Source organism: Magallana gigas, chromosome 8 (assembly GCF_963853765.1).
Source record: "Magallana gigas chromosome 8, xbMagGiga1.1, whole genome shotgun sequence".
In the NCBI taxonomy this organism is placed as follows: Eukaryota; Metazoa; Mollusca; class Bivalvia; order Ostreida; family Ostreidae; genus Magallana; species Magallana gigas.
Window position 1 is genome coordinate 12597325 of NC_088860.1, and position 14410 is coordinate 12611734.

A 14410-nucleotide genomic window follows, 5' to 3' on the forward strand; every position below is an offset into this window, starting at 1 on the left:
GGTATGTAAGGAAAGATAACTCTTGTAAAATGGTACTTTATATTTTAAAAAGATTATATGGTTAAAAATCTTGTATCTTAAGTTTTAAAAAAGTATCAAATTATATATACACGGTCACAAACAAATTACCTTCATTCTAATAATGTAACTTGTATACTGTAGATTCCTTATATTGCAATTCAAAGTACAAATTATTAGTTATAATTTCATTTACTTCAAAACTGTCTGAAAAATATAAGCGAGATTTTAAAATCCGCAAGGGTTTCCTCTTGAGATTTTAAACGTATATTTATTCTGCGTGTTTAATAAGGAATCCACAGTACTGCATGTAGTGAGAAATGTCAGAGGCTCAATGTACCTTTCTGAAATAGTGCACATCACCTTGGAGTATACAGCTTCAGGTGTTAGGTTAATTATTTGTGCTCTGATTATAACCAGGGATATGAATCATAACTGGAGTCATCCATTTTTTCTATACATATTTATAAACAAAAATCAAATAGGCAGAGAACCGCTGTACGTTTCGTTTCACGTTGATCATTGGAGCGAGAGAGGAATTTTTTTTCGATAAATGGATTGTGTAAAAGTGCCTTTCAGTTTGTCATTGCTCTTAATCGTAATTTAATGAAAACATTATGTCATGTCATAAAAGTTTGGTTTGTTACTTGTTTATATCATAAATACAAAATTGAAGTTGCTTTAATGCCAACATTATATAGCCATAATTCTTGGTGCTTTTCACATATTTGGAGGTAGTAATTTTCATTTGAATGCTGCTTCATCAAACAACACAAATTCAATCAGTCACTTGTTGGGAATTTTTACCCTGCGGTCTTCCACTTTTGGAAGATTAAGCATCATGAATATATTACCCGAATTTTATAGTGTTCAAAGCAACTTAGATCACATTTCTTTGAGTCTCCATTAAATCATTTTGCAACAACCTAACTATCAAACCAATGTTCTGTGACATATATTTCGAAAGGAAAAGGAAGTTTAGATAGGGGAAGTCCGATTTAATGATGCTCAAAGCTAGCTCCTGTAGTCTGCAAGTTGGTAATGTGCATTAAACAGGAGATATAGCTAAGAGTCACTGATACCTTCTCTTCAGCTATTACTGTGGAAGTTATCAAAGACATTCAACCATGAAATGATTATTTAAGGAATAAGGAATCATTCTTTGGGTATTATGAGGTGATAATTTTGGTTGGGGCGTGATCAAATCCAATAAAGCCCGAATGATTCCTTATTACTTATATTTATATAATTTTTTTAAGCTATGGTACGATTAAATATTTAAATATGAATAAGCAAACCCGCTTGCTCCTCAATTTGGTGTCATTTGTAGTTATGGGTTTTATAGTACAAAATCGATACGTAGTGTTATCACAGGCAAAGACACTGGAAAATGTAAATATTACAGTATCTTTTGGGATATAATATTCTTTTATGTTGTTGACACAAATTCTTAGATATAAGTTAAGATAAGGACTCTTGAGATGTAGAAAGTTAAAACTTCAAATCTTTCTGATCTCTGGTAAATAAGTGTTTTTTTCTCTCTTTCACTATCTCTGATTTGCATGGCTGAGTCTTTCCATGAAGTAAGAGATATCTTGTCTATTTTTTTGTCAAGGAAGCTAAATATTTTGGGTTCATAATTTTCACATTTTGAAAATAATTTTGGAAATAAACAGCAATAGGGAAGCCCTGGACCCATATAATTTTATCCTCTCCAGAAGAAATTGGTTTTTTTGGGGCATAAGTACGAAGTAGAAGGAATAGAATGGCTATAAACTCACCAATGGCTGAAGCTCAGTTTGTGGGATTTCCCCATAAATACCATGAATAAAGCAGTGATAGGAGAAACCCTCCTAATTTCTATAGTTGTAACCTCTGCAGAAGAAGTTGGCCTTTTTTGGAGTGTAATTACGAAGTACATGTATTACTGTAAGTGTGTAGTAGCAAGGCTACTTTAAAAAATTAACAGTAAGTTAGAAAGTTCACTGGGATATGAACTTCATTGGTCACATGATCGAGTCCTTTGAAGGGCTTCTCAGAAAAAAAATCAAACAATAAGCGTCTGCCTAACGCATTGTGACGTCATTAAAAAGTATATAGAATTGATTCAGAAGGTTTTTGCTATTCAATAGGTTTGTATAAGGAAGTATATTTGCAAACATAAGTTATTACCAGATATACCTCAAGTAAGCAATGACAGGTGAACCCTACCCAATCCCTAGGGGGCCTAAACACAATTAATCTCTGCAAAAATGTAGGTTTTTTATCATTTGCATATTTACTGTAATTAACAATTCAACATGTTCATATATATCTATAAAAAATTATCCAAAGGACAAATTATGTAATACTCAGAACTGTATGATTGCATAATGTTGATATTTAAAAAAATTATGAAAGTCTATTGAAATTTCTTTTTTTTTTTTTTATATATATATATGTACATTATGCATATTACCAGTAGTTTCAAAACTGTGATACAAAATTTGTAAACTTTTTTTGTCATCAATGTTCATATAAGAGTACTGCTGCATTCTGATGTTTTTGGTAATATCATGTAAAAAAAATGATGGAAGAGGCTTAACAAGGACAGATATCTACAACTGTGGATGCCAAGCATCATGGGGGTTGAAAAGAATTGTAAGGTAAATTACTAGGTAAACCTCTCCCAGTCAATGATCTTGGTGTTGACACATACTGGTTTAATTTCATTTAAGATGACATCTCTTCTCAAAATTTAACCCCATCAGCCTGTTCGGTTTGGACAGTTCTCACAGTCTGGCACCCAGATGAAGAAAAGTGCATGATATTGCAAAGATACATGTACTGCAATATATAAATTTTCGTGACTGACATTCAAGCTTGGAAATCAAATACTAGAATTTGTGGAGGAGGAGGTTTGATCACTGTACATCTGATGAGAGGCGAGAATGAACCGCTAGATCTAATTGAAGGAAGTGTCCAGGAGATAGTGAGGCCTGTCATAGAGTCACCAAGTGTACAGCTATCTCTGATGGACATCCCCACACATGTAAACCTTAGATAAGTCGACTGTTTGTTCAGATTAATGGCCGATCCCCCTGTGGTAGCATCTGGTGCAGTAGTTGTTTATCTTTCAGAGTTGTTTATCTTCCAGGTTACATGTTCTCTTAATGTTGAATCACAGGTGACACTTAAATAAGTCGGAGTAATACAGGAAAACTTTGAAATATATTTTAATGGGTTGAAAATGATGCAGTGGTGATAAAACATGCATGGATGCATTGATAGATACTGCTCCCAGACATCTGATTGTGTGATTTTGCGATATGTTACTGTGCTCCAGTCAGGTGATAGTCTGGCCGATTAGACGTTGGATGTTTGTTGTCTCAGGTTAGAAAGATGTATTGGGCATATAGAAAAACCTTGCAAATTTAAAATTTAAATAAAGAAAAAAAATCCAAAATACACTATGGAATCATCATTGTTTGTTGCATCGGGACCAATGTTTGGGGTTTTCGTGGGTAATTTTTGCCCACGAATTTACATCCCCGCCAATGTTCTGTATATACAATCATAATTGTTTAATATTTATTGAAATTATCCCGATTACACTACCAACAAAATAATGTCCCAATGAATCAGGAAAATTTTGGCTACCCACTGAAATTGATAAAAATGATTCCACAGTTACACTGTTATAGACTCATCTTTTATGTAAATATAAACTATCATTTAGAAACCTTTTCTCTCTCTGTTAGTGTGTAGGTGTTGTTGAATTTCTATAATTATTTTTTTTAGCTCACCTGAGCCAAAGGCTCAAGTGAGCTTTTCTGATCACAATTTGTCCGTTGTCTGTCGTTGTCGTTGTCGTTGTCGTAGTCGTAGTCGTTGTCGTTAACTTTTCACATTTTCATCTTCTTCTCAAGAACCACTGGGCAGATTTCAACCAAATTTGGCACAAAGCACCACTAGGTGAAGGGGATTCAAGTTTGTTCAAATGAAGGGCCACGCCCTCTTTAAAGGGGAGGTAATTGAGAATTATTGAAAATTTGTTGGTATTTTACAAAAAACTTCTTCTCAAAAACTATTTGGCCTGAAAAGCTAAAACTTGTGTGGAGGCATCCTCAGGTAGTGTAGATTCAAGTTTGTTCAAATCATGCTCCCTGGGGGAAGGGTGGGGCCACAATTGGTGGATGAATTTTTACATAGGAATATATAGAGAAAATCTTTAAAAATCTTCTTCTCAAAAACTATTGGGCCAGGAAAGCTCAAATTAAAATGGAAGCATCCACAGGTAGTGTAGATTCAAGTTGGTTCAAATCATGGTCCCCGGGGGTAGGGTGGGGCCACAATAGGGGGATGAATTTTTACATAGGAATATATAGAGAAAATATTTAAAAATCTTCTTCTCAAAAACTATTAGGCCGGGAAAGCTCAAATTTGAGTGGAAGCATCCTCAGATAGTGTAGATTCAAGTTCGTTAAAATTATGGTCCCCGGGGGTAGGGTGGGGCCACAATAGGGGGATGAATTTTTACATAGGAATATATAGAGAAAATCTTAAAAAATCTTCTTCTTAAAAACAATTAGGCCACAAAAGATCAAATTAAAATGGAAGCATCCTCAGGTAGTGTAGATTCAAGTTTGTTCAAATCATAGTCCCTGGGGGTAGGGCGGGGCCACAATGGGGGGATCAATTTTTACATAGGAATATATATTAAAAATCTCCTTATCAAAAACTATTAGGCCAGAAAGCTCAAATTTGAATTGAAGAATCCTCAGGTAGTGTAGATTCAAGTTTGTTCAAATCATGATCCCTGGGGGTAGGGTGGGGCCACAATTGGGGGATCAAGTTTTACATAGGAATATATAGAGAAAATCTTTAAAAATCTTCTTTTTAAAGACCATTTGGCCAGAAAAGCTTTAACTTGTGTAGAGGCATCCTCGGGTAGTGTAAATTCAAAATCACAGTCCCTAGTGGAAGGGCGGGGCCGTGATGGCGGTTTGAATTTTTACATATATAGAGAAAATCTTTAAAAATATTCTGGGAAAGTTTTTCGGTCCAGAACTCAGTACTTAGTGTGAAAGCACAGGTTATGCAGATATAAGTTTGATGAAACCATGATAACCTAGAGAAAAGTGGGGCAACAAAATGGGGGGGGGGTATATAGGAAAAGAGAAAAATCATCTTACAGGTACAACAACAAAAGGGGCTTGGTATTTACCAAAAGAAAGAGGTGGATAAAAATTGGCAGATTTTCAATTTTTTTTAGCAAGATCTACTGTACTTAGTTGTCAAGATATTTTGATACTGTAATGCTAATTTGATCAGAATTAAGGCAATTGTTGCTCAGGTGAGCGATGTGGCCCCTGGGCCTCTTGTTTTGTTCTGTTTTTTTCTTTGTTTTTCTTTACATGTACTTTTGTATGCCCAAAAGGGCCCAGAATTTGGAAATAAAATGATCTTATCTTATCGTGTTGTTGAGTCCAGCACAAGTTTGATAATTAGAAGAAAATATTTATCCCTTGTAGACATTTTGAGATTAACCAACGGAAAGCATCTTGGTTGTCATTTCCTTCATTACTGCAGAAAAAATGGGGGGGGGGGGGGGGGGGGGGGGTAATTGATCAAAATACATGTTGTAAGTATTGATTGGCTATTGACCAAGATATCATTTTTTAACATTGGATACTCATGATTTTTCATGAGGAAAAAAATGCAGACGAAAGCATGCATGTACTTCATCGTCTTGCGTAAGTTTGCAAGGCTGTGCTGAAATGTGCAGGACATGATTATAATTTGAATTGGTGAGACATTTTGACTAGTGAAAATATTTTATAGAAAGTGAAATTATGTGTGAAATGACGATCCCAGTGTAGGTAGATCAAGGTCGGGGGATTTATGAATTCCTGAGAGATAAACTTGTTAATTAGTGAATAGTTTTTAAAAGTATTGTTCTCCTGTCATCTTGAGTATCTCTCCTCATTTCAGAAGTATTATTTATGTTGCTTAGAGGAAACAATGCTTTCTTCTTTGTCAAGAGTGACCGATTTTCCTGGTTTGCACAGAAAGATAAGTCATTAAGTCTGGCATTTGTCAGTGTCAGTCAGAGGTTTGAAATGTGCTGTCTATAAGTTGCAGAAGCACCAGCACCTGTGTATCGCAGGATAAAGAAAATACAAAAAGAGACCTGTGGTATAATATTAGACGAGGCTGTTCTCTTTGATGATAGGCTGTGGGGTTTTATAAAAATCACTATATATGAGAGGGACACAGATGTGTTTGGGAATGAAAAAAAAGATGTCTAGAGCTGTATTGATCTAGAGTTACATGTATGGACTAGTTGTACCATTTACATACCAAAAAAATCATACATCAGTAAAACCGGAATTTTTCTTCCTTTGAAATAAATTTTTTCATACCAAAAAAAAAAAAATTGTCATAGAAGCAGATACATGCTTCTTTTGTTATGAATGTCATTATGTTTGTGGATTCAGGCTGGAAAAACTCAGAAATAATGATGACATAATTACAAATGTTGACAATTTCCAGTTGTGACTTCAGGGTTTTCTATTTGAAGTAGATTATGATGTTGTACTAAATGATAAATGGGGTTAGATTTGATACATTATTATTAGAACTATATATTTTTGGGAGTTGATTTTAATCAACTCTCCTGTGCAGTTACTCGGACAAACCGAAAGTGAAACAGTGTTTGGACCTTTTTTTAATATTGCTTGGATCCATAGAATTTTCAAGAAATATTTCTATTACTGATACATAGTTTGATTGAATTAATTTTATCTTTAAATATTATTTAATATATGATTCATATGGGGGTTTCTCGACAATCTTGTCGAAAAAGTCCAAAAATTCATATTATAAAAATGTGCGTAATTCAAATACAAATTAGAAACTACATGTACTTGTAATGCAAAATAACATATCATTGATTTTAAAATAAATAAACATTGACAAAATCAACTCCCGTCAGTTCTTCAGTACTTTGATTAAGGTAAGGGTTTGTTTGTGTGTCATCCAATGAAGGGACAAACTACTTGGTAGCTATCTCCTTGTCTTAATATTTACCATTTAATAATATATTTACATGTAGCATCATACATAATAGAGACTTCAGATGGATTTGATTGACTGAAAGGTCAACTAGGGTAAGAAGTGGTAGACTGAAAAGATCAAGAGTGAAATCATTTGAAGAGGTCAAAGGTCAAATATGTTTGCCTTCAAATGATGGACACAGAGTTTGATTTTTGCTTGTATTTTTTGAGAAATACAATATGATTTTATTTCAGTAAAATAAAAAGATATCCAAAATGGTAGACTGTAATGGTCATGTTTCAAGTCATTTGAAGAGGTCAAAGGTCAAATATGTTTGCATTCCAATGATGGACACAAAGTTTGATATTTGCTTGTATTTTTTGAAAAATACAATAAGTTTTTATTCCAATAAAAAAAATATCCAAATTGTTAACAGATCAAACTATAACTTCTATGTTGAAGTTATAGGTCTGCAACATTGGCCTACAGTCTGACCTCAAGTAAAGTAAAGGGGGGTTGGGGGTGGTATAGGCTCCATTGGAGTTTTTTGGTCAAAATATCCTTATACATTGTACCAATTATTTTGAACATTTCATATTGCACTGGCCCTTTATAAAAAGATAATCTCTTTGTAAATAAGTTTAAAGAAAGAATAGAATTTAAATGATTTTTTATTCAGTTTGATATAAGAGTTATTTTCTGATTTTACTTATTTGCCCAAAAAATGCAACTATGTAAAATAATATTGGTACAGTTTTCAATATATGGCAGTTTTTAATTTAATTTTTTGGGGGGTTAGGATGGGGAAAGGGAATATTCATGCACTATTGAAATGTGAACAGGCATAACCTTCATTTCCAGAAGGGTGTGTAGATAAGAATTCCAACAATGGGACATGTTTAAGCATTGAACTAGCCTTGCTTGCTCTAACTTTAATTTGCTTTAATGTGATTCCAAGTCTCTCATTTAACTCATATATAAGCTAAGAAAATACACTTCTTTTTTACGTTTGTACACAGAGCTTGTTTGGTAGACCTTGACTTTTGGAGAAAAACAAAACAAAAAATTGAATGGGGCATTTAGTATAAATGTTAATTCTGAAAAGTCAAGAATGTAATTATAAGCTTAAAACTTAGTACTAGAACATCAAAAACAGCAAACAAGGTAAACAGCTTTAAGAAAAACAAGTTTATTTTTACTTTCCATGACATAGCTATATTGTGAACCTTGTATTTTTATATATTATTCATTAAGGCATACTGTAGTTTTAAAAAAAATATCCTGATTTGCATTTTTAAGACGTAACAGTGCGTCAATGTATTCTTGAAGAACTAAAGAAGAAATTAATGAGACATTGACAGATGATATAATTTTTCATATCACCACAATTTCTGTTTTTGGTTTTTTCAAGTAAAAACTGTGCCTTGCAGGGAAAAAATTAGCAGATTATAACTGTCCCAATAATAATGATTCTGTATTACCTGATCGGACAGGGAGAAAAGCAAAATAGACTCTCTTTAATTCAATTGCTCTAGATGTAAATGAGGTCCCTAGTGATCTGCTATATTCCCTGAGCTAGCACAAAGACACACCACCCACATTCATAAGACATTCAGAAATTCAGACGCCTTCGTTAGTCTTTCCTGCAACCTTTTCAAAAATTTTGACACTGGTAATAGACATCCATTACATATCCATTACACATTAAAACCAAAGTAGACAATAGACACCCCCTGTATGAAATTAGACACACTGTTCGAAATCAAGATGCCCTAACTTGATATTCATGCAATCTTTTTCATTATTCATAAAAACAAAACAACAAAATTATATTTCTTTGAAGTAATAGTAACATCTTAAGATAAACTTTGAGCACCTTCATGTAAACATAATCACTTTTATTTTCATCAGACATCAAAATACCATCAATAAAGACATTCAGACACCTACCATGAGTAACTGTGAAATCATTAGGATTAAAGTTGCGATAAATGTTGGCTTAATTTTTGTGTGGATTTCCTGGGTACCTCACACCCACAATTTTACATCCTCAACAAATTATCAAAAGCAGTGTTTGTTCATTATTCAAACCTATGGAAACTGGCATTCAGTAAGAATTTTTCCCATTGAAATGATTTCACACTGAAAGTATTAAAGAAAAATGCTCAATTAACAGACATTAATTTTTCAGACATCCACACATCTTGACGTCTCCTCGAAACAAATCAGACACACATATATGACATTTAAACACCCATATTAGACATTTGGACACCCTCATTAGACATTTGGACAGACACATTTAAGACATTTGAACACCCATAATTAGACCTACAGACACCATGTTAGACTTTGCAGTCAGACTGTTTAAAGGGTCAAGGTTAGCTGGTTAAGTGATGTGACTAAGGACGTCTTGTTTTTTTGTTACTGAAAATGTAAGAAATCCTCACCAAGATACTCTGAAATCTGAATGCAGAGGAATTCTTGTGGACCTCATGGATATTTAGTCTTGTGACTAAAGCAGAAGTGAAATACAGGTCATGTAATCCTTTGCTGTATCATGAATGCGGTTTGAGCATCTGTACTACCCAGTAATTGTGAGATGAAGTAATATGCTTGTTAATTTATTGTTTGTACAAATGCCAGATGGTGATTTCCTAGGATAGGCCGTCATGAAGACAGTAAAATTAAGAAACAACAGACTAATGAAATAAGACAAGTGTTTGTATTTCACAATATATAGATAGCAGGTGTTTATTAAAATAACAGACACTTTGCTACCCACAGTATAGGATCAAATCCCAGTCTTCTTAAATAACAATATAAGGGAGATAGGCGAAATATGTATTCAGGTAATGCAGGTATGAAAACAGAGTTAATTTGTTTAATCAAACCTTAATCCAACCATCCATCCATCCATCTCTCTCTCTCTTTCTCTCTCTCTCATAATTGGCAAATCTCCCTCAGGTCTGGTTACTCCCTGGTCAGTGAGTCCTCTGACCTTTGACCTTGCCCCATTGACATCAACCTGTAGCCATTCATTAACTGGCATGGATCAGACACTGTTCATACCTGTCAATCCCAGCAGCCTGTGTGCAGGCATCCAGTGCAGGGATCAGTATTGTTCCACAGAAAGTGTGCTCTATTGTTACATTTAGAATTGATATAAGGAAGATTTCACGGAATCAATTTTCTTGGAAAAATTCAGATTTTAAGGATGTTAGTAATTCAGCATGCATGAGGAATCATCGATGCATGTATGTTTTGCAATGTTAATAGCAGAATTTCAGCAGTTTGTGAAAACACTGAAAAAAAAAGTTATGAACAGTGAATGAAATTTGAGATAAGATTTATTTTTATTTTTAGATGCTGACCTTGAAGCTGCTGCCCTTGACCTTGATGGAGTTGTGAGTATCTTTTCTTTTATGTTGGAAATTTACTGTTGTTTACAGGGCTTTACTAATTATTGAAATAAAAATAGTTCAGTGAAAACGAGGTAAATCATCAATTTGTTTTTGTAATGATTGAATGATGCTGATGTTGAATATAATTTCAATAACAGATGATTTCCATGTATAATACGAATATGGATTATTTCAAGAAAAGAGGTAGAGATTAAAAAGGCATTTTCATTTACAATATGTTTCACATAACTATGAACTAAATTGTACAAAAGGATTCATATCTCTGTACATTGCAAACTTTCTAATAACTCTCTTTTGATTTTGTATTTATTAGCCTTATATCCAAATTGCATTGAGTAAATTCTAACAAAAAATTAAGAAAAACATCCCAGATATCACATTTTACCAGGAATCAAACTAAGCTTGGCTGTTTATAATGCTGTGTTAATTTCAAGTGTTCTTAAATGCGGAAATGAACTTTTGTTTGTGTACATGTATTGATATTTAAACCAGGAAAACAATTTTGCCCTAGATATTATGATTTTTTTTTTTATTTTGAAGATGAAAGTGTTTTATTTCCCACTTACATTTTAAGTATATTATATTATACTTGTACATTATTTTGCCACTTTGAATTGAGTAAATTCTAAGAATTATGAAAGTAGAATAGTAAGAAATAATGAAAGATTAAGAATAGTAGTGCAGAATCTGTGAAATACAAAAAAAAGAGAAAAGTGAACTGGTAATTATAGTCTAAGAAAAGAAAGGTGTAATGGCATAGCAAGCTCCTGGCTCAAAGTGTGATAGCCAGGTCTGTTGGGGCCAGCGAAGTAACCTTATCCCGATGTGGAGTGGGAATTGTGAATGTTTTCTACAGGTTGCAGTCGTCTATTTTGCCTTGTTACATGTGTACAAACAATTTCACCTGTCAGGTGAAACGGTGAAAAGATACCAGGGTTCTGATAGAAACTTACCCCCCAGAACAAAGAGCTTTTCCGCATGGGAAGGTTGTCTAGCTCTAGCCTCAAGATAATCTGTTGTCTTCATATATTTTTTCTTCACTTTTCAATTTTCTTTAAGCAAAAAGTTTACTTTTTCGCTATTGTGGTTTAACACTTAATTACTACTTTTGATTTAAATTAATGTATTAAAAAGAATCCATTAAGACCTATAATGTACGTGATTAAAATATTGTTTTCTTTTTTTTATAATAATTATGCAACATTTTCTTGCATTCCAAATTGAAAAAATTGACAACAAAACTTTCATCCTACTTTTCAAAATGTAAATAATTTTTTAAAATTACAATTTCAAGTGATATTCGCCTCCTTTAATTAAAATGAGAGAAGTGGTGATAATTGACATCTGGGGATTTACCTCAAATTTATGCTTTTAAAAAAAGATATCATGTTTGTCTTTGTACTTATTAAATAATGGTGATGTGGCCATGTGCAGACACTATGCTACCTGTAAAATATTGAAATATTTAAATTTTTGGAATGTTGATTTATTAGGTAAATGTTTTAAAAGAATTCTATTTTTTCAAAATGTAAAAAAAAATGTGATTACCATTAGCATTTCTTGCTAGAAATTTAGTCATTAGTGCAAAGTTTTCCTTTCTCAGAAAAAACTCTTTAGGTTAGCAGGATATAAAAATATTATTTTTAGAAAAATTATTTGAAGAGTTCGTTAAAATTAGGTGGATTTTTCTGGGAGATTGATATCAATTCAAGGGGAACAACTTCTGTAATATCTCAATCACATGTTATAGTTTGACTGCATGTACATATATATTCATTTGCCGTTAATTGATACCTAATTTTTATTGTACAAGAAACACAAGACTACAAATATAGTTGTGCTTCTCCAATCTAGTACTCATTGGTCATATAATTTGTTAAATTAGAAATGAAATATGAAGACAATTGTTTTCTGCGTGAGAAGTTGATCAATCAGGCTGTTGACTTCGTTGTTACACGTAGTAAGTTCCCTTAGTATATACTCTTGTTGTGGTGGACCTATTGAAGGACAACTTTAGCTGTGAATTAAGAGCACCCCCAATAAATCATACACCAGTCACCTGTTATAGAAATCATTGTAACTTGGTGTTTATAGATAGCACAGATTTATGTGAACCCGAGCTATAATGTCAGCTTTCTTTCATTACAAAACTTATGTTATTAATTTCTTTAAAACAGGGTTTAATTGAGGATATCCCATTTATTTCCGACTCTCTTCTATATTCTAATTTAGTGTTCTCTGCAATTAAGTGTGATATAATAAATAAAAAATGACAGCTTTGCATGTATCTCTGGAAATAACATGATGTAATTAAAGTTTTTTTGGTTGCAGAAAAAATCAATTTATCCCATAAGGCATTTATCTTTTATTTCTCCATAGGCAATTGCTATATTTTAAGAATGAAAATAGGAAATAAAAGAAAAATCAAGTATAAAATACAAAAGTTTTCACGTGGAATGAAAATGAAGCTCCCATTGACCTAGATACAGGGGTGAAAGTTCATGGCACACGATCTGTTCCATTTCCTCTTTCTGTTTACATGTGTATTTGCTAGACAATATGGTGTGTGTATGAAGGGCTTTGTGGACTAGTAAGTTCCCTGTCAGTGAGAAATTCACGCCTGCAGGTAGGTTTTCTGTGATACAGATCTGTGAATTATAACTCGCCCATTTAACCAGCTTTCTTCTTCACTGATTTGCATGTGGTGATTGATGGGATTTCGTAGGGAGTGTGGTTGCAGTATATCCATACATATTCTGTATACATCAATGATTTCTCATACATACTAGAAAAAGGGAGAAAACCTTATTGTTTAGTAGACAGGCAAAGCTATCATATACAAGTGTCTTTCGAATGGAAATGGAGATTAGAATATTCATGCACAATTGACTATTTTTTTAAATTACAGGTTTGTGAATGAAAATGAAGGTCTATTGGTTGATTTATTAATTAAATGTTTGTAACCTTCTGATTTATGAAGTTTTTTTTTATAAGAAAGTTTTAATGAGGAAAGAAAAAGAAGATGTGTTTAGAATACTGCAGATAGGTAAAGAGTCTAAATTTAGAACAAGACATACACTGTAATGAATTTTTATTTTAATTTCATGCAGTGTCTGGACTTTTTGTTGTTGAATCAATTAAATTTGTTACATAAATTAAATCTTCATTGCTCTGACAAGAAATCTGTTTCCTGATGAATTGACAGATTTTGATGTTCGATCACTGTTTGTCCTCTTCTTTGACGCAAGTGTAGATATTGCATCCTTAAGATGTTTATCAGGAATTTTGTTTTTTATGAATAAATGTGGATCACTGGTGCTTTGTAATGTCGCAGTTAATTTCGTCATTTTTGTGTTACTGGTTGACCTAGCTGCTGTATTTTGTTTGGTTAATTCAAAGAGTAAATCTATCCAAACCCTAAAAACAAGACTTGCTGAAAAAAGAAAAAAAATAAGACTGATAAAAATAGTTTAATGTTGCCATATGATCCGTACAGAACTGCATAAGAAGCCTTTATCAGGAATCATCTATGCAAAGCAGAAATCCGATGGGGATGAAGAATTAATTTATGCAAATTATGATAATTGTGGTACATGGAATGTCAAGAATGAGTTATTTTTTCCAGATTGTTTCATGACCTTGTGTGACCTTTTTCTGATGTCATAGATTTTAGCCAATGAGATAATGGGGTGTCAGTGATTTAGCTGGGTATGATCCATATGCGAATCAATGCGGTTTGGGTCTATAATGTAACCTTGGTTGATATATGATGTAAACTGAGTTAATAGTATAGACACACTAACAGATTACAATCTCTCTGGATCCTTAAATGGACCCACGTGCACCTCAAGTTTCAGCCCTTGACATTCTGCACAAAATTTCAAACTTGGCATATACACCAAGGTAGAAAATGTGTGCAGAATTTTTGG

At 33.1% G+C, this 14410-nt stretch overlaps 1 protein-coding gene and 1 long non-coding RNA gene across 14 annotated transcripts in view; one reads left to right on the forward strand and one right to left on the reverse strand.

The window, feature by feature from the left end:
- The window catches only part of LOC105328925 (uncharacterized), a 76298-nt gene that overhangs the window by 25325 nt on the left and 36563 nt on the right, over positions 1 to 14410 (reverse strand). The window contains exon 6 of one of the 4 annotated variants that reach the window (XR_010708568.1): positions 10431 to 10515. The exons of the other annotated variants lie outside the window; for them this stretch is intronic. This is a non-coding gene — a long non-coding RNA (uncharacterized lncRNA). The remainder of the gene's footprint in view (positions 1 to 10430; positions 10516 to 14410) is intronic. 4 annotated transcript variants of the gene reach the window in all.
- Positions 1 to 14410, forward strand: part of LOC105328926 (vitamin D3 receptor) — a 94512-nt gene that overhangs the window by 21738 nt on the left and 58364 nt on the right. For 6 of the 10 annotated variants that reach the window (XM_034471591.2, XM_034471595.2, XM_034471592.2 and 3 more), the window contains one exon: positions 10423 to 10463. In XM_034471591.2, coding sequence (XP_034327482.2) covers positions 10423 to 10463 — 41 coding nt within the window. Of the gene's footprint in view, positions 1 to 3197; positions 3391 to 10422; positions 10464 to 12987; positions 13108 to 14410 lie in introns of those variants that run through there. The other 4 variants (XM_034471589.2, XM_034471590.2, XM_034471602.2 and 1 more) reach the window with 4 other exon arrangements.